The sequence below is a fragment of the Eleutherodactylus coqui genome, chromosome 4, assembly GCF_035609145.1.
Source record: "Eleutherodactylus coqui strain aEleCoq1 chromosome 4, aEleCoq1.hap1, whole genome shotgun sequence".
Classification (NCBI taxonomy): Eukaryota; Metazoa; Chordata; class Amphibia; order Anura; family Eleutherodactylidae; genus Eleutherodactylus; species Eleutherodactylus coqui.
In genome coordinates this window covers 35,701,460-35,724,004 of record NC_089840.1, presented here as the reverse complement: position 1 = coordinate 35,724,004, position 22,545 = coordinate 35,701,460, and the positions used below count along the sequence as shown (strand labels likewise).

Sequence of the window (22,545 nt, the reverse complement as noted above, 5' to 3'; positions counted from 1 at the left end):
CAATGTCCATCTAGTTCAGCCTGTTTTCCCCACCGCTTGTTCATCCAGAGGAAGGCAAATACCCCCAATGAGGCAAAACCAATTAGCCCCTTTGGGGGGAAAAATTCCTTCCTGACTCCATAATGTCAGTCAGAATAATCCCTGGATCAACGTTTTCATTAATATCATAGTGCTCTAGAAATGTATCTAGTCCCCTCTTAAACACCTCTATGGATTTTGCCATCACCACATCCTCTGTGTTAGGTTGTACTGGCTGGGACCTCTAGTACTATGGTTTCTAGCAGCACAAGCCCACAGGTGTAGCATGATTGTGCTGGCTGGGTGTGGTGATCTCCTGCTAGCCAATTCCCTGGGTCTTTGCTCACATATATACCCAGCTCCTGTTAGTGTCTGTCTGGTGCCCAGGGTGAGCAGTCCTGTTATTTCTGTGTTGCAGCTTGCGGTGTGACTTGTGTCCTGTTATTTGTGCTGTTGCTGTGTGAACTGTCTCTAGTGCTGCTGGATAATGTATCCTTGCCCGTTGCAGCTTGTAGTGTGTTTGGTGTCTTGTTGGTTCATGTCCGTTTGTATGTTTATTTTCTGTCAATTTTTTCTGCTGAGTTTGTTTGCCATTTCTGCGCTAGGGTGTCCCTTAAGGTCCTCTAGTAGATGTGTCTTGCTAGTGTAGGGACCGCAAGACACGAGGAGCCCTGTCGTGGCTTTGTGGCTTAAGTTCATTGGCCAATGTACGAACTAATACTTCATATTTTTATTGCTTATCATCTGCATAGGTGTACTGGTATGCATGGCGAGTGTTTTGGTCATTCCAGTCTGCAGTATGCGGTTCTCTGTCCAGTTGGTTTTCTGTCAGCACGTTCAGTCTGAATTCCGTCTTAGGTCCCTGTGTTTTGGGCACGTTTGTGTGGGCCTGGTGCTTATTTGTCCACACAAACGTAACACTCAGGCAGAGTGTTCCCCAGCCTCACTGCTCTTACAGTAAAGAACCCCCTTCTATGTTGGTGATGAAACCTGCTTTCTTCTAGATGTAGCGGATGCCCTCTTGTTACCGTCGCAGTCCTGGATATAAACAGATCCTGGGAGAGATCCTTGTATTGTCCCCTCATGTATTTATACATAGTTATTTGATCACCCCTAGCCGTCTTTTTTCCAGGGTAAATAATGCCAATATTGATAGCCTCTCTGGGTATTCCAGTCCCGTCATTCCATGTATTAGTTTAGTTGCCCTTCTTTGAACCCCCTCAAGCACTGTGACATCTTTCCTGAGCACCGGTGACCAGAACTGTGCGCAGTATTCCATGTGAGGTCTGACAAGTGCCTTATATAGTGGAGGATAATGTTCTCGTCCCTCGCCCCTATACCTCTTTTAACTCCTTAGTGACGGAGCTTTTTTGCTTTTTTCCATTTTTGTTTTTTCCTACTCCCTTTTAAAAAATCGTAGCTCCTTAATTTATCCATCGACGTCGCTGTATGTGGGCTTGTTTTTTGCGGGACGAGTTGTATTTTTCAATGGCACTATTTATTGTACCATATAATTTACTGAAAAACTTTTTAAAAATTCTTAGCGGAGAGAAATGGAAAAAAACGACATTCCACCATCTTTCGGTGCGTCCTGTTTCTACGGCACACAAATTGCAACATAAACGACCTGATAGTTTTATTCTATGGGTCAGTACGATTGCTACGATACCAAACTTATATAGTATTTTTTTTTTTAAAGATATTTAATTTTTTTCAATTATTTTCTGCGGTCATTTTGTGCGCGCAATACCTTTTTTATTTTTTCGTCGACGTAGTTGAGCAAGGGCTCATTTTTTGCGGGATGCCCTGAAGTTTCTGATAGTATCAATTTGGAATACATACGACTTTTTGATCGCTTTTTATTGCATTTTTTCTGGGAGACAGAGTAACTAAAAAAGTGTATTTCTGGCGTTCTTTATTTTTTTTTTCAGACGACGTTCACCGTGCAGGAAAAATAATGCACTACTTTGATAGTTCGGACTTTTACGGACGCGGCGATATCAAATACATATTTTTATTTTATGATTTAGATTTTTTTAATAATGGATATGGCAAAAGGGGGGTGATTTAAACTTTTATAACTTTTTTTTTTTTTTAAGAATTAAAAAAACTTTATTGATTATTTTTTTTACATTACTTTGAAGTCGCCCTGGGGGACTTTAACATGCGATGCTTTGATCGCTCCTGCAGTATGACGTAATGCTATAGCATTATGTCATACTGCTTTTTTACAGGCAGTCTATGAAGCCACCCTGTGTGGATGGCTTAATAGGCAGTCTGCTAAGGCAGCCCTGCGGCCATTCATTAGGCCCCCGGCTGCCATGACACCTGCACGGCTCCCCCAATCTCACCGCGGGGGGCCGTGCGGGACCCCCGAACAGCGTTCGGGGGATTTAAATGCCGCTGTCAGAACTGACAGCGGCATTTAAAGGGTTAATAGCCGCGTTCGGCCGAACGGCCGAGCGCAGCTATTGCCTGCGGCTGTCAGCTGTAATAAACAGCTGGTGCCCGCGCTGTATGGAGGGAGATAGCGGCGCTCCCTCCCTCCATACACGTCCTGCAACAGAAGGACGTAGTTTTACGATAGGGCTGTCACTAAGGGGTTAATGCATCCCAAGACTCTATTTGCTTTTGCAGCAGCTGACTGGCATTGGTTACTCCAGTTTAGTCTACAATCCACTAGTACCCCCAGGTCTTTTCCCATATCACTTTTCCCTAGCAGTGCCCCATTTAGTGTATATTGGTGACATCCGTTTTTGCTGCCCATGTGCATAACCTTACATTTATCAACATCGAACTTCATTTGCCATTTTTCTGCCCAAGCCCCCAGCTTATCCAGGTCCGTTTGTAGCCGCACATTGTCTTCCGTTGCATTGATTATCTTGTATAATTTTGTGTCATCTGCAAATATCGATATTTTACTGTGCAGCCCCTCTATTAGGTAATTGATAAGTATATTGAAGAGAACGGGGCCAAGAAGGAGTATATAGAGTAAAGGTATATACAGTGGAGGGAATATATAGAGTAATATGTATATACAGTACCGGGAGTATATAGAGTACAGTTACAGACAGTAGAAGGAGTATATAGAGTACAAGTATAGACAGTACAGGGAGTATACAGAGTACAGGTATATACAGTACAGGGAGTATACAGAGTACAGTTACAGACAGAAGGAGTATATAGAGTACAAGTATAGCCAGTACAGGGAGTATACAGAGTACAGGTATATACAGTACAGGGAGTATATAGAGTACAGGTATAGACAGTAGAGGGAGTATATAGAGCACATGTATATACAGTGAAGGGAGTATATAGAGTACAGGTAGAGACAGTCCAAGAAGTATATAGTGTACATATATAGACAGTGGAGTGAGTATATAGAGGAGAGGTATCGACAGTAGATGGAGTAAATAGAATACAGGTATAAACAGTGGAGGGAGTATATAGAGTACATATATAGACTTACAGGGAGTATATAGAGTACAGGTATAGACAGTAGGAGTATATAGAGTACAGGTATAGACAGTACAGGGAGTATATAGAGTACACGTATAAACAGTACAGGGAGTACATAGAGTACAGGTATATATAGTGGAGGGAGTATATAGAATACAGGTATATACAGTACAGGGGGTATATGTAGTACATGCATAGACAGAGGGAGTATATAGAGTACAGGTATAAACAGTGGAGGGAATGTATAGATTACAGGTATAGACAGTACACTGAGTATATAGAGTACAGGTATAAACAGTGCAAAGAGTAAATAGAGTGCAGGTACAGACAGTAGAGGAAGTATATAGAGAATAGGTATTGTATTGGCCCGAAACGCCTATTTCTGGCCCCTCCATAATTGTCATACATCTCATGTCTTTTATGTGTATGCACTGTGCAAAGTGTCTTGTCTTCTGTACAGCTCCAGCTTGCAAGAGGTTAATGTCTGAATGTGGCTGGGATATGTCTGGAAATGTCTACGGTAGTCACGTGATGTCTGTACCCTATAAATGTGAGTGATTGGGTTGTGGTAGTGGTTGTTCCTGATCTTCAACGGTAGAGAGTGGGGTGCAGTGCGGGCCACATGGGGGTACCTTTAACCCTCATGTGGTGAAGAGATGAAGGAGGAAAGGTATCCTGAGGCCTTCCCTGTCAGGAGCCACCACTAAGGAGAGAGAGAAGTGAGGAGTCCGCCGTGCAGAGCTGTCTACAAGAGTCCTGCGTGAGTGTCAGTGGAGTGTCGTGTTAGTCCTCCGGAGTGATTCAGAGTCCCGGAGAGTGTGTCCAGGAGCGGAGCACTGCTGATAACTGAGACTGTGGGCCCAATATCATCCTGTGTTCTCCTCCCTGACCGGTCAATGTTAGGTTGTCTTTAATACATGCGTGAGTAGGCTGGATCGTATTGGATTCTCTTCAGTAAATTTACCGGTCGCTGCCCGTTCCCGGTGATTGAAGTTCTACAAGTTTAACAGTGTGTGGACTTTGTTTATTCAACCGCCGGACAATCTACGGTGAGAAAGGAACGGTGGCGTCACGCGTGACAACTTCAGTCCACTACAGTTATATAGGTAACCACCACCCCGCGCTGCCTGGAAGAGGCCTGGCGGTGCCTTGGCAGAGGTTATGTGAGTCCTTCCAGGGAGGGGTCTAGTAGAGCCACTGTGACAAGTGCCAACTCTACCCCACCAGCTCTTCAGCTTTGTCCTCGTGTCGTGCTCACCGTTAGCATACCACAGTTCATACAGTGGAGGGAGAATATAGAGTACAGTTATAGACAGTACAGGGAGTATATAGAGTATAGGTATAGACAGTAGAAGGAGCATATAGAGTACAGAAATTTACAGTGGGGAGAGTGTATAGAGTACATATATAGATGGTACAGGGAGTATATAGCGTACAGGTATAGACAGTAGATGGCGTATATAGAGTACATGTATAGACAATAAATTAGGTATCTAGAGTACAGGTATAGACAGCGGAGGGAGTATATAGAGTACATATATAGACAGTACAGGGAGTATATATAGTACAGGTATAGACAGTACAGAGAGTATGTAGTGTATAGGTATAGACCATAAAGAGAGTATATTAAATACATATATAGACAGTAGAGGGAGTATATAGAGTACATGTATAGACAGTGGGGGGGGGGGGAATACATAGTGTACTTATATAGACAGTACAGGGAGTATATGGAGTATAGGTATAGACAGTAGAGGAGTATATAGAGTATATGAATATTCAGCACAGGGAGTATTGAGTACAGGTATAGACAGTACAGGGAGCATATATAGTATACAGGTATATACAGCGTGGGTAGTATATAGTGTACATATATTGACAGTACAGGGAGAATATAGAATACAGGTATAGACATTGTAATGATTATATAGAGTACAGTTATAGACAGTGGATGGATTATAAAGAGTACAGGTAGAGAGAGTGGATGTAGTATATAAAGTACATATATAGACAGTGTGGGGAGTATATGCAGTACATATATAGACAGTATATACTGTGGGGGATATACAGTGTATTTATATAGACAGTAGAGGGAGTATATAGAGTATATGAATATACAGTACAGGGAGTATATAAAGTACATGTATAGGCAGTACAGGGAACATATATACCATAGTATACAGGTATATACAGTGGGAGTAGTATATAGTGTACATCTATAGACAGTACAGAGAGAACAGGTATATACAGTACAGGGAGTATATAGACTACAGGTATAGACAGTGGAGAGGGTATATAGATTACAGGTATGTACAGTGGGGGTAGTATACAGTGTACATATATGGACAATACAGAGAGTATTTAGAGTACAGGTATAGATAGTGGGGGAGTATATAGAGTACAGGTATATACAGTGGAGGGAGTATATAGAGTACAGGTATAGACAGTGGGGGAGTATATAGAGTACAGGTATATACAGTGGAGGGAGTATATAGAGTACAGGTATAGACAGTAGGGGAGTATATAGAGTACAGGTATAGACAGTGGAGGGAGTATATAAAGTACAGGTATAGACAGTGGGGGAGTATATAGAGTACAGGTATAGACAGTGGAGGGAGTATATAGAGTACAGGTATATACAGTGGAGGGAGTATATAGAGTACAGGTATAGACAGTGGAGGGAGTATATAGAGTACAGGTATAGACAGTGGAGGGAGTATATAGAGTACAGGTATAGACAGTGGGGGAGTATATAGAGTATAGGTATATACAGTGGAGGGAGTATATAGAGTACAGGTATAGACAGTGGAGGGAGTATATAGAGTACAGGTATAGACAGTGGAGGGAGTATATAGAGTACAGGTATAGACAGTGGGGGAGTATATAGAGTACAGGTATATACAGTGGAGGGAGTATATAGAGTACAGGTATAGACAGTAGGGGAGTATATAGAGTACAGGTATAGACAGTGGAGGGAGTATATAGAGTACAGGTATATACAGTGGAGGGAGTATATAGAGTACAGGTATAGACAGTAGGGAAGTATATAGAGTACAGGTATATACAGTGGAGGGAGTATATAGAGTACAGGTATATACAGTGGAGGGAGTATATAGAGTACAGGTATAGACAGTGGAGGGAGTATATAGAGTACAGGTATATACAGTGGAGGGAGTATATAGAGTACAGGTATAGACAGTAGGGGAGTATATAGAGTACAGGTATAGACAGTGGAGGGAGTATATAGAGTACAGGTATAGACAGTGGGGGAGTATATAGAGTACAGGTATATACAGTGGAGGGAGTATATAGAGTACAGGTATATACAGTGGAGGGAGTATATAGAGTACAGGTATATACAGTGGAGGGAGTATATAGAGTACAGGTATAGACAGTGGAGGGAGTATATAGAGTACAGGTATATACAGTGGAGGGAGTATATAGAGTACAGGTATAGACAGTAGGGGAGTATATAGAGTACAGGTATAGACAGTAGGGAAGTATATAGAGTACAGGTATATACAGTGGAGGGAGTATATAGAGTACAGGTATATACAGTGGAGGGAGTATATAGAGTACAGGTATATACAGTGGAGGGAGTATATAGAGTACAGGTATAGACAGTGGGGGAGTATATAGAGTACAGGTATATACAGTGGAGGGAGTATATAGAGTACAGGTATATACAGTGGAGGGAGTATATAGAGTACAGGTATATACAGTGGAGGGAGTATATAGAGTACAGGTATATACAGTGGAGGGAGTATATAGAGTACAGGTATAGACAGTAGGGGAGTATATAGAGTACAGGTATAGACAGTGGAGGGAGTATATAGAGTACAGGTATAGACAGTGGGGGAGTATATAGAGTACAGGTATATACAGTGGAGGGAGTATATAGAGTACAGGTATATACAGTGGAGGGAGTATATAGAGTACAGGTATATACAGTGGAGGGAGTATATAGAGTACAGGTATAGACAGTGGAGGGAGTATATAGAGTACAGGTATATACAGTGGAGGGAGTATATAGAGTACAGGTATATACAGTGGAGGGAGTATATAGAGTACAGGTATAGACAGTAGGGGAGTATATAGAGTACAGGTATAGACAGTAGGGAAGTATATAGAGTACAGGTATATACAGTGGAGGTAGTATATAGAGTACAGGTATATACAGTGGAGGGAGTATATAGAGTACAGGTATAGACAGTGGAGGGAGTATATAGAGTACAGGTATAGACAGTGGAGGGAGTATATAGAGTACAGGTATAGACAGTGAAGGGAGTATATAGAGTACAGGTATAGACAGTGGAGGGAGTATATAGAGTACAGGTATAGACAGTGGGGGAGTATATAGAGTACAGGTATATACAGTGGAGGGAGTATATAGAGTACAGGTATAGACAGTGGAGGGAGTATATAGAGTACAGGTATAGACAGTGGAGGGAGTATATAGAGTACAGGTATAGACAGTGGAGGGAGTATATAGAGTACAGGTATAGACAGTGGAGGGAGTATATAGAGTACAGGTATAGACAGTGGGGGAGTATATAGAGTACAGGTATAGACAGTGGGGGAGTATATAGAGTACAGGTATAGACAGTAGAGGGAGTATATAGAGTACAGGTATAGACAGTGGGGGAGTATATAAAGTACAGGTATAGACAGTGGAGGGAGTATATAGTGTACAGGTATAGACAGTACAGGGAGTATATAGTGTACAGGTATAGAGATTGGAGTATATAAGAGTATATAGGTTACTGCTGTAGACACTGCAGGACTCTGCATATTCGGAGCTCTTTCGGACCCAGCGGGGAGAGGGGGCGTGGTTAGGGATGGAGTTTGGTGGTTGCTAGGATACCCAGCGCGTCTCCCGGAAATGCACTTGCCGTTCACCGATCATCATGAGCCCGAAGAGATCCAAGACCTCCGTGTCCTCCAGCACCGCCGTCACCGGGGCGTCCCGGAGCTGGGAGCCCGGCCTCATCAGCGCCGCCCTGGACGAGGTACGGGGAAGCGGCGGGAGGGCAGTCCGCGGGTATCCCGCACTGCTGGGGTTAAAGCACATTATGCCTTGCTATCCCTCAGGTTCTCCCGGTCACACCGTGCGGCTCTGCTGTACGTTCAGTCTCGGTAGTTGTTTTTGCGCCTTTCAATTAAATGTCCTGAGGCTCTTATGACATCTCAGTGCACGGGGGTCCCCGGGGGTCTCAGTGGCCATCTGTGGCCCCCCGCCAGCATCATGTCACTGAGGTCAGTGCCAGACCCTGCCTACATACTATAGGGGTCTCAGCGGTCATCAGTGCTGCCCCCCCCCCCACCAGCATCATGTAATTGGGGTCATTGTCAGACCCTGCCTAGATACTATAGGGGTCCCCGGGGGTCTCAGTGGTCATCTGTGGCTCCCTGCCTGCATCATGTCACTGGGGTCAGTCCCAGACCCTGCCTACATACTATGGGGGTCTCAGCGGTCATCTGTGGCTCCCTGCCTGCATCATGTCACCGGCGTGAGTGCCAGACCCTGCCTACATACTATAGGGGTCCCCGGGGGTCTCAGCGGTCATCTGTGGCTCCCTGCCTGCATCATGTCACCGGGGTCAGTGCCAGACCCTGCCTACATACTATAGGGGTCACCAGGGGTCTCAGTGGTCATCTGTGGCCCCCTGCCTGCATCATGTCACTAGTGTGAGTGCCAGATCCTGCCTAGATACTATAGGGGTCCCCGGGGGTCTCAGTGGTCATCTGTGGCTCCCTGCCTGCATCATGTCACTGGGGTCAGTCCCAGACCCTGCCTACATACTATGGGGGTCTCAGTGGTCATCTGTGGCTCCCTGCCTGCATCATGTCACTGGGGTCAGTCCCAGACCCTGCCTACATACTATGGGGGTCTCAGCGGTCATCTGTGACTCCCTGCCTGCATCATGTCACCGGCGTGAGTGCCAGACCCTGCCTACATACTATAGGGGTCCCCGGGGGTCTCAGCGGTCATCTGTGGCTCCCTGCCTGCATCATGTCACCGGGGTCAGTGCCAGACCCTGCCTACATACTATAGGGGTCACCAGGGGTCTCAGTGGTCATCTGTGGCTCCCTGCCTGCATCATGTCACCAGTGTGAGTGCCAGACCCTGCCTACATAATATAGGGGTCCCCGGGGGTCTCAACGATGACTGCCTTTAAAAAAAACAAAAACCAATACATCCCCTATCAGGCGCTGTCCGCTCTGGCACACGTTTTCTCCGCAGGTCTCCGGCACACTTGCTTGTAGTTTTCAGCCAACGCTTCCAGTTCAGAGGTTCAAAAACCCCACCTTCAGGAAGGCTGATTGGCTGAGCCGTGGCACTCGAGAACCAATCACAGCCATCGCATTTAATGCCTGTGATTGGTTCATCGAGCGCTGCAATGATTGGTTGAGCCGCGGCGCTCGAGAACCAATCACAGCCAGCACTTCCTGGAGGTGGGATTTTTGAAACTTCTCACCAGGAAGCGCTGGCAGGAGACTACAGACAAGTCCAGGGACCAGCGGCGGATCATTCAGCGGCTGGTAGGTGATGTACTGTGGTTTTTATTTTTTAATGCAGCGACCACATGTTCTCGCCGGCGGTCATGCGCAGTACATTTTATTTTTAAATATTAGTTTTTCCCACGCCGTCACTAGACCATGACATGGATGGGTAGCAGGTTGGACGACTTTCATTGACTTCAATGGAAGCCGTCCGTGTGGATTCCGCAAATAGAACATGCTGCGATTTAAAATCCGCTCATAGAAATTGCCATTGCCATCCGCTCATCGGAGCGCACATGCGAAAGTTCTATTCTTGTAATATGTGCGGAATATCGTGGATTCCGCAATGTAAATCTGGTCATGTGAGATCGGCCCTCGCCTACTTTCACACCTGCGCTGGGGATTCTGTTTTCCTGCTACGTTTGGGGAGCGAGAAAGTAAAACCAACATAGATGAACGGCTCCGTCTCCAGATGAAACCGAACAGCGCCGTTTAGATTAGGGAATATGGCAGGCCTCCCTAAAAAGAGGTGTTTTTAGGGCTCGTTTAAAGCTTTGGGCATTCGGAATGAACTTACCGTATATACTCGTGTATAAGCCCACCCGAATATAAGCCGAGGCACCTAATTTTACCGCAAAAAACTGGGAAAACTTATTGACTCGAGTATAAGCCTATGGTGGGAAATGCAGCAGCATACGCAGCGTTACCGCAGCCGATGCAGTAACACAGTGCATACACAACATAGGAGTAAAGAATCCCCTGTCACAGCTGTAGCAGAGGATCGTGATGTTCTGCCATTGCTGCTGCCGGCGGCCCCGTTGAAAGCAATGGGCTGCCGGCAAGCCTTGCAGTGATTTTTGGGGAAGGGCTTTAAATATAAGCCCTTCCCTGAAAATCATCCCTAGTAGTAGTAAAAAATAAAAAAAAACATATACTCTCCTCTCCGCTGCTGCTGGGGCTCAGGTGCGTCTAGCCGCTTGGGTCTCGTTACTGATTTAAAAGGGCTGCGTCTGATTGGCTGAGCACTGCCTATGATTGGCTGAGCGCTCAGCCATTCATTGAATGACAGCTGAGCGCTGTCTATGATTGGTCACAGCGTTCAGCCAATCGCAGGCCATTTAATGAATTCAATGAATAGCCGAGAGCTGCCTGTGATTGGCTGAGCGCTTTGGCCAATCACAGGCAGCGCTCAGCTGTCATTCAAGGAATGGCTGAGCGCTGCCTGTGATTGGCTGAGCGCTCAGTCAATCAGACGCAGCCCTTTCAGACAGAACTTCATTACAGTGACGGGACCCAAGCAGCTAGACGTGCCTGAGCCCCGGCAGCAGCGGAGAGGAGAGTATATGTTTATTTTTTAAATTTTCCTGTGAATGAGGCCTGCGTACAGGACCCTCACGCGTGTATTAGCATAAAAAATGTGCTGAAAAAGTCGGCTTATACACGAGTATATACGGTACTTGTGCTCTGAATAAAAACTGTGTTCGAAACATTGGAAGTTGTTTTTTATCCATGAAATTTAAATAAAATTCTGTTCTTATGATGGAATCCATGGAAGTGCCGGAATTTTGTTTCTATTCCTGTTCATGGTGTACCTACACCTGTCCGCGCACTCAGCGCGAAGCGTATCCATGCGGTGAGCTGGCGGTTGGAGTTGCATTGTCTGGGGTTGTGCATTCCAGAGAACTGGTTCAGCTTGGGAGTAATCTTGGAGGCAGGAGCGGTCTTTCTACAGGACCCCCACTCTTCTATGTATGCCACTGGGTAATACCCTGTTTTCCTAAAAAAAAAAATAAGACCTAGCATGATTTTCCAGAATTTTTGAGGATGCAAAATGATTTTTTAGGCTTTTTGAGGGTGCTTGAAATATAAGCCCTACTCCAAAATTAAGCCCTGCTAACAGTTAATTAAAAAAGTCAATTTAAATAGTGTCCAGGCAGCTATACATGTAAAAAGTTAAAGGGGTTGTCCCGCGGCAGCAAGTGGGTCTATACACTTCTGTATGGCCATATTAATGCACTTTGTAATATACATCGTGCATTAAATATTGGCCATACAGAAGTTATTTACTTACCTACAGGGGCCCCCCCCCCTGTGCTGGCGTCCCCGTTACCATGGCGCCGACCAAACTTCTCCTCTGGTCGCAGGATCAGTCGCGCTTGCGCAGAGACGATTCCTCTTCTGGTTGGTCCGGGCTCACGAGCTGCGTCCTGGCTCCTCCCTCTTCTCCACGTCATCGCGTAGCTCCGCCTCCGTCACATGGTGCCGATCAGCCAATGGGGTGGCTGGATACGGCAGTGGAGCGCAGACTGCAGAAGAACATCCACGGTGCACCATGGGAGGAGACCCGCGGTGCGCCGTGGGAGAAGGCCAGCGGCGCCATCTTGGAAAGAAGTTGCTGAATGGGGATTCAGGTAAGAGAATTTTTTTTTTTTAAATAACACATGGCAGCGGTATTCCTTTGGAGTACCTGGGGGACTGGGCAAAAAAAAATATTTCTGTTTAGGAGCGGGACAACCTCTTTAAACCTTTTTGAACAAAAATTAATATAAGACACTGTCTTATTTTCTGGGAAACACGGTAATACCAAACCATACCTGGTGCCAAGACTAATAACACCATATCTTTGCCAAGTACAAAAGTGCTATATCTAACACCAGCAATAATATTACTATAATCTAGGAAAGCAATAACATTCTATACCTGGTAATATAATATCGTGCTTCATGCAAATTACAATGTTGTGCCACATGGCCAGAATAATAGGATTGCAATCTGCAAAAGGTTAACAAGGCATCGCTAATACCGACGGTAATATCCCCCGTGCCGAGTATAACAACTGGTATGACCATACCATCCTTGGTGCTAAGTATAATAGTACAGTTCTCTGTGCCAAGCGGTATTAATGTTCTACTTGGTGCCTAGAATTTGATGCCATCCTATGGCCTACGTATAGCAGAGCAATACCTGTTGCTGGAATGGAGAGTACCTCACTGTATACCATATACAACAAAATGATACCTAGTGCTAAGAATAATAACCTGAGCCAAACATGACAGATTCATACCCAAGGTGAAGAATAATCTAACCTTACCAAGTCTAGTAAATCCATACCCGCTGCCAAGAAGATCAGTATTATACCTGGTACAAAGAATTATGGTATCATTACCCATTCCAAGTCCAACAAATGTATACACGGTGCCTAGTTTAATAGCAGCATACTTTATCTCAAGTACAACATTATACCTGGTGCCAACAGTAATATATTCTGGGCCAAGTATAATTGTATACTCAGTGCTAAGAATAACTCTGCCATTCTCCATGCCAAGTCTAATTATGAATCTGGTGATAAGTATAATAGTAACATCCTCCATGCCAACTATAACAATGTTTTACCTGGTGCCCAGACGAATAGTACCTTACTCTGTTCCACGCACACCAAAACTTTACCTTGTGCCGAGATTAACGGTGTCATCATTTATGCCAAGTATGAAAAATCCATAGCTGATAGTAGGAATAATCCAATTTTAAGCAAATTTTGGAAATTCTACATCTGGTGCCAATGATTCTAATAATATAATCCATTCCATACCTCTATATCCCATGCCAGTACAAAAGCACCGTCCACTAGAAGTACTCCAAGAACCATCTTCTACCTGGTGTTCAGAATAAATGAAGTAGTAATCATTCCAAGACTAAGAATTCTATATGTGGTGCCAAGAAAGATATTACCAATATCTATACAACAACAGTATACCTGGTGCCAAGAATAATAATAATATAATCTGGTCAAAATTGGTCAATTTTTATACCTGAAGCTTAGAAAAAATGTTAGCAGCCTTTATGCCAAGATTAATAATTTATATACGTGGTGCCAAGAAAAATACTATCATCCTCTATGCCAAGTACAACAACAGTATACCTGATGTCATCAGTAATAATAGTATAATCTGGTTGAAGTAGATCAATTTTATACCTGGTGCTAAGATTAAAAGTACCAGTCTTCTTGCCAGCAATAGCAATTCTTAACCTGGTGCCAATAACAGTAGTATCCTCTTCTATCGAAAGTAAAACAACAGTGTTATACCTGGTGCCAAGAGTAATAATAGTATAATCTGGTCCAAGCAGATCAATTTTATACCTGGTGCTAAAAATAATTGTACCAGTCTTCATTCCAATACTTACTATTCTATACCTGATGCCAGTAATAATACTATCATCTCCTGTGCTAAATACAGCAACCTTATATGTGGTGCCAAGTGTAATAATAGTATAATTTGGTCGAAGTAGATCAACTTTATACCTGGTGCTAAAATTAAAAGTACCAGTCTTCTTGCCAGGACTAACAATTCCATACCTGGTGCCAATAACAGTAGTATCTTCTATGCAAAGTACAACAATGTAATACCTGGTACCAAGAGTAATAATGGTATAATCTGGTCCAAGTAGGTCAATTTTTTTATACCTGAAAGCTTAGAAAAAAAGTTAGCAGCCTTTATTCCAAGACTAATAATTTATATACGTGGTGCCAAGAAAAATACTATCATCCTCTATGCTAAGTACAACAACAGTATACCTGATGTCATGAGTAATAATAGTATAATCTGGTCGAAGTAGATCAATTTTATACCTGGTGCTAAGATTAAAAGTACCAGTCTTCTTGCCAGCAATAACAATTCTTAACCTGGTGCCAATAACAGTAGTATCATTTTCTATCCAAAGTACAACAACAGTGTTATACCTGGTGCCAAGAGTAATAATAGTATAATCTGGTCCAAGTAGATCAACTTTATACCTGGTGCTAAAATTAAAAGTACCAGTCTTCTTGCCAGGACTAACAATTCTATACCTGGTGCCAATAACAGTATCATCTTCTATGGAAAGTACAACAATGCTATACCTGGTGCCAAGAGTAATAATAGTATAATCTGGTCCAGGTAGAACAATTCTATACCTGATGCTAAGAATAAATGTATCGATCTTCATTCCAAATCTAAACAGTAATGATGAGTGAACTTTTCAAAAGTTGAGCTCAGTCGGTTTGCCGAATTTTGGCAAAATGTTCAGTTCACATTGGTTCGGATCGAACCTGAACTTCACAGATACCCCTAAAACTAGTGTGTAACACTATCTAAGAGCCAGCCTTGTCACCTAGGAGTGTGTCTAAGTACTTTTGAGCTGTTTTTAAGGCAAAGTTAACGCAGAAGAAAAAGTAGAAGAAGGAAGAGGAAAAAGCAGTAGAAAGAGGAAGAAGAAGCCACTTTAGTGGGTCGGCCGAGACAAACTGCCTAAAGTTTGCGTTCACACCAACTGAACTTTTAGCAAAGTTTCACCCAAAACGGGGTTCTAATGTTTCGGTTCGCTCAACACTACTGACGGTTCTATACTAGGTGCCAAGAATAATAGTATTCTCCACTCCATGTTGGTATGACAATGTTATACCTGGTGTCAAGAATAATAGTACTATTCTCCATGCCAAGCATAACAGTGCTCTACTTGGTGCGAAGAATAATAGTATCTTAATATGGGCCAAGTGCAACAGTTTGTATACATGGTGCCAATAATTATAATACCATCCTCCATGCCAAGTATAACACTATACTGGGTGAGAAAAATGATGCTGTTGGTAAACACAGTGAAACCATACCCACATGGCATGCATCTGCTGCCCCCCATCACATTACTGACATTGTTAAGTGTTTGCATTCATTTTAGCCATCTTGTAGTTAATTTGCACGAGGATTTAGCTGCCGGCAGGGTCTGCAGTTCTACATGAATTGCACATTTTCATGGTATCTGAGCCCATGTGGGAGCCCCGGCTGGAGTGTTTGGCCCCTCGACTCTCCATAAACCTCAGCATCAGCGCTGTAAATAGCACATTAGAGCAGATATTGCAGCCGCCTCTGCTGTCTTCCGCACACACCGCTCATTATAGAGCCACAGGCGCCTCGGCGCTGTGCTGCGCCCCATAATTTATACAGTCGCTGGAGGTAGATGTAAGGGGGGCGTCTATAATGCAGCAATGCAGTGTATGAGGCAGCAACATAATTAAGGACTTTAATGGGGTCTCTGATGAAGCTATGCTTGTAGGTGCACCCACAAAACAAACCACCCATCATCGGCTGAAATGTATACCTGACCCCCACAAAGGCCATGTGCCAGTTATATGAGGCAGAAAGTTCTATGGGCCCCCCAACAAAGTCCCATCAGTCCGATGTGACTGCAGGTTCTGCACCGCTAAGGCCGGTCTCACACAAGCGAGTTTGAATTGCGGAATCTGCGATCATCACCTGCATGGACGATCCGCCGCATTCCGCACACATTCAAATAAAGCAAAGGATTTCCGCTCACGGTAAAAAAATCGCAGCATGCTTTATTTTTGCGCGGATGGATTACATTGAAGTCAATGGAAGCTGTCTGACCCGCGGTCCTTCCGCAATTGACATTGCGGAAAGTTTGCGGATTCCGCGTTATCGCCTAGCAATGTCGTGGGGGAAAGCAGGGATTAAAAAAAAACAAAACTGAATAATAATAATCTTTATTTGTATAGCGCCAAAATATTCCGCAGCGCTTACATAGACAGGGGGGGATACAGAAAGACAATACAAACATTACAGAACTGCGGTTACATAGTAATCAGTTGATGTAAACAATAGGGGTGCGGGTCCTGCTCCAACGAGCTTACATACTACGAATAGTGGGGTGATACAGAAGGTAAAGGGGCTGGAGATGTGCACAGTATGGCGGGGTGGAGATGTGCACGGTATGGCGGGGTGGAGAGTGAGGGATGTTATACACATAGACAATGGTCAGACATTTAGCCGTGTGATGGTAGAATCGGTGTGACTGCAGGGGGTAGTTGATTACGTCTAGCAGGCATTGCAGTCAGTAGGTCAGGGAGCATGTTATCAGGCGGAATACAGAGGGGTTTGTTTAGGGAATGCGGTATGCCTCCCTGAAGAGGTGCGTTTTTAGAGCACGCCTGAAGTTCTGTGAGTCCTGGATTGCCTGGGTAGCCTTTGGTAGTGCGTTCCAGAGGACCGGTGCTGCTCTGGAGAAGTCTTGGAGGCGGGAATGAGAAGTTCAAATTAAATGGGCACTCAGTCTAGTTTCGTTAGCAGAGCGAAGGGTGCGGGCGGGGTGATGGATTGAGATGAGGGAGGCAATATAGGGCGGCGCTGCGCTGTGGAGGGCTTTGTGGATAAAGGTAGCGAGTTTAAATTGAATTCTGTATTTAACGGGCAGCCAGCGCAGTGACCGGCACAGGACAGAGGCGTCAGATTCTTGCGATGTTCCTGAGGTGCAGCTGACAGGTTCGGGCCACAGATTGGATGTAGGGGGTAAATGAGAGATTGGAGTCCAATATAACCCCAAGGCAGCGGGCATGTTGTTTTAGGAGTTATGGTGGCGCCACACACTGAGATGGAGATGTCAGGAGGAGGTCGGTTAGTGGAGGGTGGAAATACCAGCAGGTCAGTTTTAGAGAGGTTTAGTTTTAGGTAGAGGGAGGACATGGTGTTAGAGACAGCAGACAGACAGTCGGTGATGTTTTGGAGAAAGGGTGCAGAGATGTCACGGGCAGAGGTGTATAGCTGGGTGTCGTCAGCATAGAGGTGGTATTGGAGGCCAAATCTCCTGATGGTCTGTCCAATGGGGGCTGTGTAGATGGAGAAGAGGAGGGGTCCGAGGACTGAGCCCTGGGGGACCCCAACAGCAAGGGGAAGAGGAGGGGAGGTAGAGCCAGCAAAGGAGACGCTGAAGGAGCTGTCGGATAGGTAGGAGGAGAACCAGGAGAGAGCAGTGTCCTTTAGGCCGATGGAGCGAAGCATACACACATTACATCCGTTTTTTACACTTCTATAGACTTTCATGGGCGAAATAGGACATGTTGCGATTCCCCCCCCCTTGGGTAAATATGCGCTTAAAAACCGCCCATCTGAATACAATAATTGTACTAACTGGCTCCATCTTCTGTCCGCATTCAGTCCAAAAAAACATGGACTGAAATTCCACCTGTGTAAATTGACCCTTTGAAGCAGGATCCCCCAAAATCTGTTCCTTTGTGGGTATTGCTCACAGTAGCGCGGCTTTATTAGGGTGTTTTATGGAAATGATTCCTGATATCTGCACCCCAGGATCTCATTTTAGCACCCTGAAAAACCCCTCCCTTGGGCTTTCTATGGACCTGAAAAGTACTAGATCCTCTACCATACATCCCCAGCTCTACATCACTTCACTATGAATGATTTATAGGCTTGTTTACCCCAGGCTTCCTGGCCCTTGAATAGAATGTCAGAGCTACAGTAAATACTGACACTGATCAGTAAGAGGTCTGTATACAGTTGGGGACTGTAATGGCAGCCATTACTAAGTGTTACCCAACGTCTCTAATGAGACTAGAGGAGAATCTATAGCAACATTGTCTGCAGCCCCCATTAATGTGTCCTTGTCACATGAGCTTACAATCTAGAGAATGTTTCTTTTTCCCATCTCCTGCGGCGTGTTCGTTGGTAACTGCACATTCTGTGGTTAATCCCTTGAACCGCCCCCCGGTCATATCTCTGTTATTTGCGCTTATTGAAATACATGGGGCTCTTAATATTTTGCACCTGTTGGAGGATTTTGTATTTCCTTAAGCCAGATCCAGCCATGTAATGAAGCCTTGTGCAAACACAGGGGCTTATTCCAAGGCTGGGGGGGACCCAGCGCGTCTGGGAAGGCAGGAGTCGTGGGGGCTTACATGGGGGGAGGGGTCACCCTCACACCTCCAGTCTTCTTTTTGTTCACCACTCTTATTATGATTACCTGGTGCACGAGGGGTTAAGCAGTAAAATGTCGCCAGAAAAATGAAAACTATAAATTTTAAGGTTAACAAAAAAAAAAAAACAACAAATCCAACCAACAATATGAGTTCATTCCGGACGTCCCAGAGCCGGGGCCCATGATTGATGGGCGGGCTGGGGGCCCGGGCGAGTTCTCAGCTGGCCGCCCTAATCCCGGTAAAGCTACCTATACGATTTGTAGGTTTAGTAGGGTGTCCGCTGCTGACCGTGATTGGTATCGGCTAACAGCCAGGTCATAAAATGGACTTAAAGTTATAGGAAAACTCAAGTAGGGATGATTTTACCCTTTCAGTGCCAAGGTCTGCCGATGCGGCGCGGTCACGTAGTATCACCATTGTGCGTCCTGGTCCAATATGTTTTCGTAAATTTCTGGAGGAGACGTTATTGCTTTGTCCGTAGCTGATTCTAGAGGAGATCCGGCTGCGGGAGCAGAGAGTTGGGAAACCACGAACTATCCATTGATATCTATGGGGAGTAATGGTGCTGATTGGTTGCTATGAGTACCAGCTTTGCTTTTGCGCCACTTCTGATAAGTTCCTCTGCCGCATACAGTCATAAGTGCCGCCTTGATGGAATTAAGTATAGACTGACGAACCTGTTGTAATCCGATTGGTGGGATCTGTTAATGTGCCCGTACACCTTCAGTTCCTCCTGACACCCCTATATACATACACGCTCTGCTCGGCCAACCTTCCTTTAATGTATATGGGCAGCTTTAGGATTCCTCAGTCCGTCTCGTCCATCACCCTGACACCAGAACGAGCTGAACCAAATACGTCACTATGTGTATGGTACATAACTTATCCTGTACTTGTAGTGGCCCAAAACACCTATTTCTGGCCCCTCCATAATTGTCTTACATCTCATGTCTTTTATGTGGATGCACTGTGCAAAGTGTCTTGTCTTCTGTTATGGATATTGCACAGCTGCAGCAGGTAAGAGGTTAATGTCTGAAAGTGGCTGGGATATGTCTGGAAAATGTAACTATTCAGTCTTGTCAGGTGATGTCTTCCCTCTATAAGTATGAGTGATTGTGAGCAAGGTGTGGTTTTTCTATTTACTTCAACGGTAGAGAAAGGAGTAAGAGTGCCGACCACATGGGGGTTCCTGTAACCCTCATGTGGTGAAGTGATGCAAGAGGAGGAAACGTACCCTGATGTCCTCAATGCCAGGAACCACCTCTGAGGAGTGAAAGGAGTAAAGGAGTCCGCCGTGCAGCGTCTACTTGAAGAATGAGTGAGTGTCAGCGGAGTGTTGTGTCCCCCTCCGGGGTTATTCAGAGTCCCGGAGTGATAACTGAGACTGTGGGCCTGATATCATCCGGTGTTCTCCTCCCTGACCGTCTACTGAAACACTGCCCCTCCTGAGTTACATCCAGTAACATCTAGTAATATACTTCAGAGCTGCACTCACTATTCTGCTGGTGGAGTCACTGGGTATATGTAGATCAGCTCATCCGAAAGCTTGCAGAGAATTTTTGAAAACCATAAACTTTATTGGGAATCCATAAAAATGAAAAAAGTAACCCAATACCAACACTTGGCTGGCGCATTTCCTCGCCCATCCGGTGCGGACGTAAGGAAGTCCTCGCCATTATCTTTCACCAGTACAAGCCGTATGATCAAACTGGGTTGCAAACCTCAGAACTCCAGTTGAGACGTGTGCGGGTTTTTGACCGCATGCCACACGCTACCTGCGTCGGTGAGCGCACCGACCAGCCTGGCTGATCTCCGATGATTAGGGGGGCGCTGGTGGGGTGGTGAGTTTATCCTAAATCGGACAGTACAGTGCATGGTAAATGGATGACACTCCCAGATTGTAAGTCACTGTCACAAGCTTTGTACAGACACTTCACGATTGTTCCACCCCATAGAGTCTGACCTGATCTGTAGGGTAAGGTGGGGCCGCGAGTGAAGGCGACAATTTTGTTGATCGTTGCCACATCTCTTGAAGGGGCTATCCCCAAATCTGGAGTTATCTCCAATCCACAGGGTAAGGAATACGTTTATGATTGGTGGGGGTCTCACCGTCGAGACCCTCACAATCCTGAGAACAGGGGTCCTGCAGTGAGGAGGAGGTTAAGCGGAGCAGTGGCTGTGCATGCGTGACCAGCGCTCCATTCAGTCTGACATCACTGCGGATGGGTGAAGCGTCCGTCTATTGATGAAAAGAGGGGGACATGGGAGCCCCGTTCCAGGGTCAGTGAGACCCCCACCGATGATAAAGTTATCCTGTGCCTAGGGAATAACTTTACATTTTGGTATAACCCCTTTAATATACAATGACCCTTGGTTCGCACGGACACCATGCCCCGCTGTAGACACTGAACTGGCACGACTGGAGTGACAAATGTGAGAAACTGCAGCCTGAGAGCTAACAGGAAGTAAGCAGAATTGTGAATACAGCTCTGGAGTATAAGATTTCATGTCCCTGTAAGAACTGTTGCTGCAGCTCTGGATGTGGCTGGAGTGTACAACATGACGAAACCACAGAATTGGGATTGAAGCCTCAGATGTGACAGCAGGAGCATGAATTTTTAGCTTTGGCCGCTGCCGTAGTTTTAGACCCGTTGAAACATCAGATTTGTGACTGAAGCCTTGAAGGTGACAGCAGAATTGTGATTGCAGCTCAGGATGTAACTGGAATATAAGGGCTTATTCACATGAACAATTTAAAAGTTGTGCCCAAGATTCCTGGGCGCTGCTCTTGTTGGACAGGACACGGACGTCCTATTTTCATGCAGTTTTTTCGTTTTCACTCTGCATATTTGCGCACCAAAGATCCCCATTGCAGTCTATGGGAGGTGCACAAATGCGCAATTCCGTAAAAAAAAAAAAGAATACCTCTTGACCCCATCAGGTTAAATAGCTTTTTTAAACCAGGGCGAGGATTATTGTGCGCAAGCACACGAACAGTCCCTGCGTGCTCAAAAAAGTACCGCATAATGCGCCGATACGCACACATCTACCTCATTCGCCGAGACATGCGTTTCTGCGCATTCACTCATCTGAAGCCGCCCTTCCTGCAGTTTCCCGTTTAGTCCATTACATCCGTGTTCTCCTGTATTTTCCCACCCGGTCGTCTCAGGGTGTAGATTTGCTTCTCAAAGACGTTTTTGTGGAAATCGTTATAAATGGCGCGGCCGGGAAGTCGCCTCCGTCTTATTTTTCTTCAGTAAACATATATTTTTGTACTGACAAAAAGCTATTTAAATTCCTCTCCCTCCAAGCTCCCTGCGCCGCGGACTTCTACAGAGCCGGGTCTGTAACTTATTTAGCAGCGGCCGATCCGGGAGGGTTAGATCGTCCCTGTCTTCCCTCTAATTCCGGGCCAGTGATTTATGGCGCAGCACCCCGCAGCTGTGGGTGTCTGCGCTTTCATCTGCGCCCTTCTCATGCATCATTCATGCATCAAAGCCCAGATGGGCCGGGGAGAATCTGTAAAACAATTAGTGACTGCATGGCCTTATTTATGTCCTGGGAACATGGCGGATATCCCCCTGTTTAGCACTAGGGGGCAGTGTTATGGAGGCGCGAGGTCCAGAGTACCTCCCTCATACCATGTCCTCTATATACCATACCACTAGGCCACAGGGAGTTACAAAAAAGTTGGTTACAACTTTGGTGTCGCCACAGTTCTCTATGTGTTGGACTTGCGCCATGTGGCAAATGCCACGCCTCTAGGGGGCATCGCCGTGCCTTAATGATGGGATTTTAATGTGCAG

At 45.2% G+C, this 22,545-nt stretch overlaps 1 protein-coding gene across 4 annotated transcripts in view; it reads left to right on the top strand.

The window, feature by feature from the left end:
- Window positions 1–8,363: 8,363 nt before the first annotated feature.
- The window catches only part of SPAG17 (sperm associated antigen 17), a 146,669-nt gene continuing 132,487 nt past the window's right edge, over window positions 8,364–22,545 (top strand). For all 4 annotated transcript variants that reach the window (XM_066599230.1, XM_066599229.1, XM_066599228.1 and 1 more), the window contains exon 1: window positions 8,364–8,486. In XM_066599230.1, coding sequence (XP_066455327.1) covers window positions 8,385–8,486 — 102 coding nt within the window. In that variant the 5' untranslated portion in view covers window positions 8,364–8,384. The remainder of the gene's footprint in view (window positions 8,487–22,545) is intronic.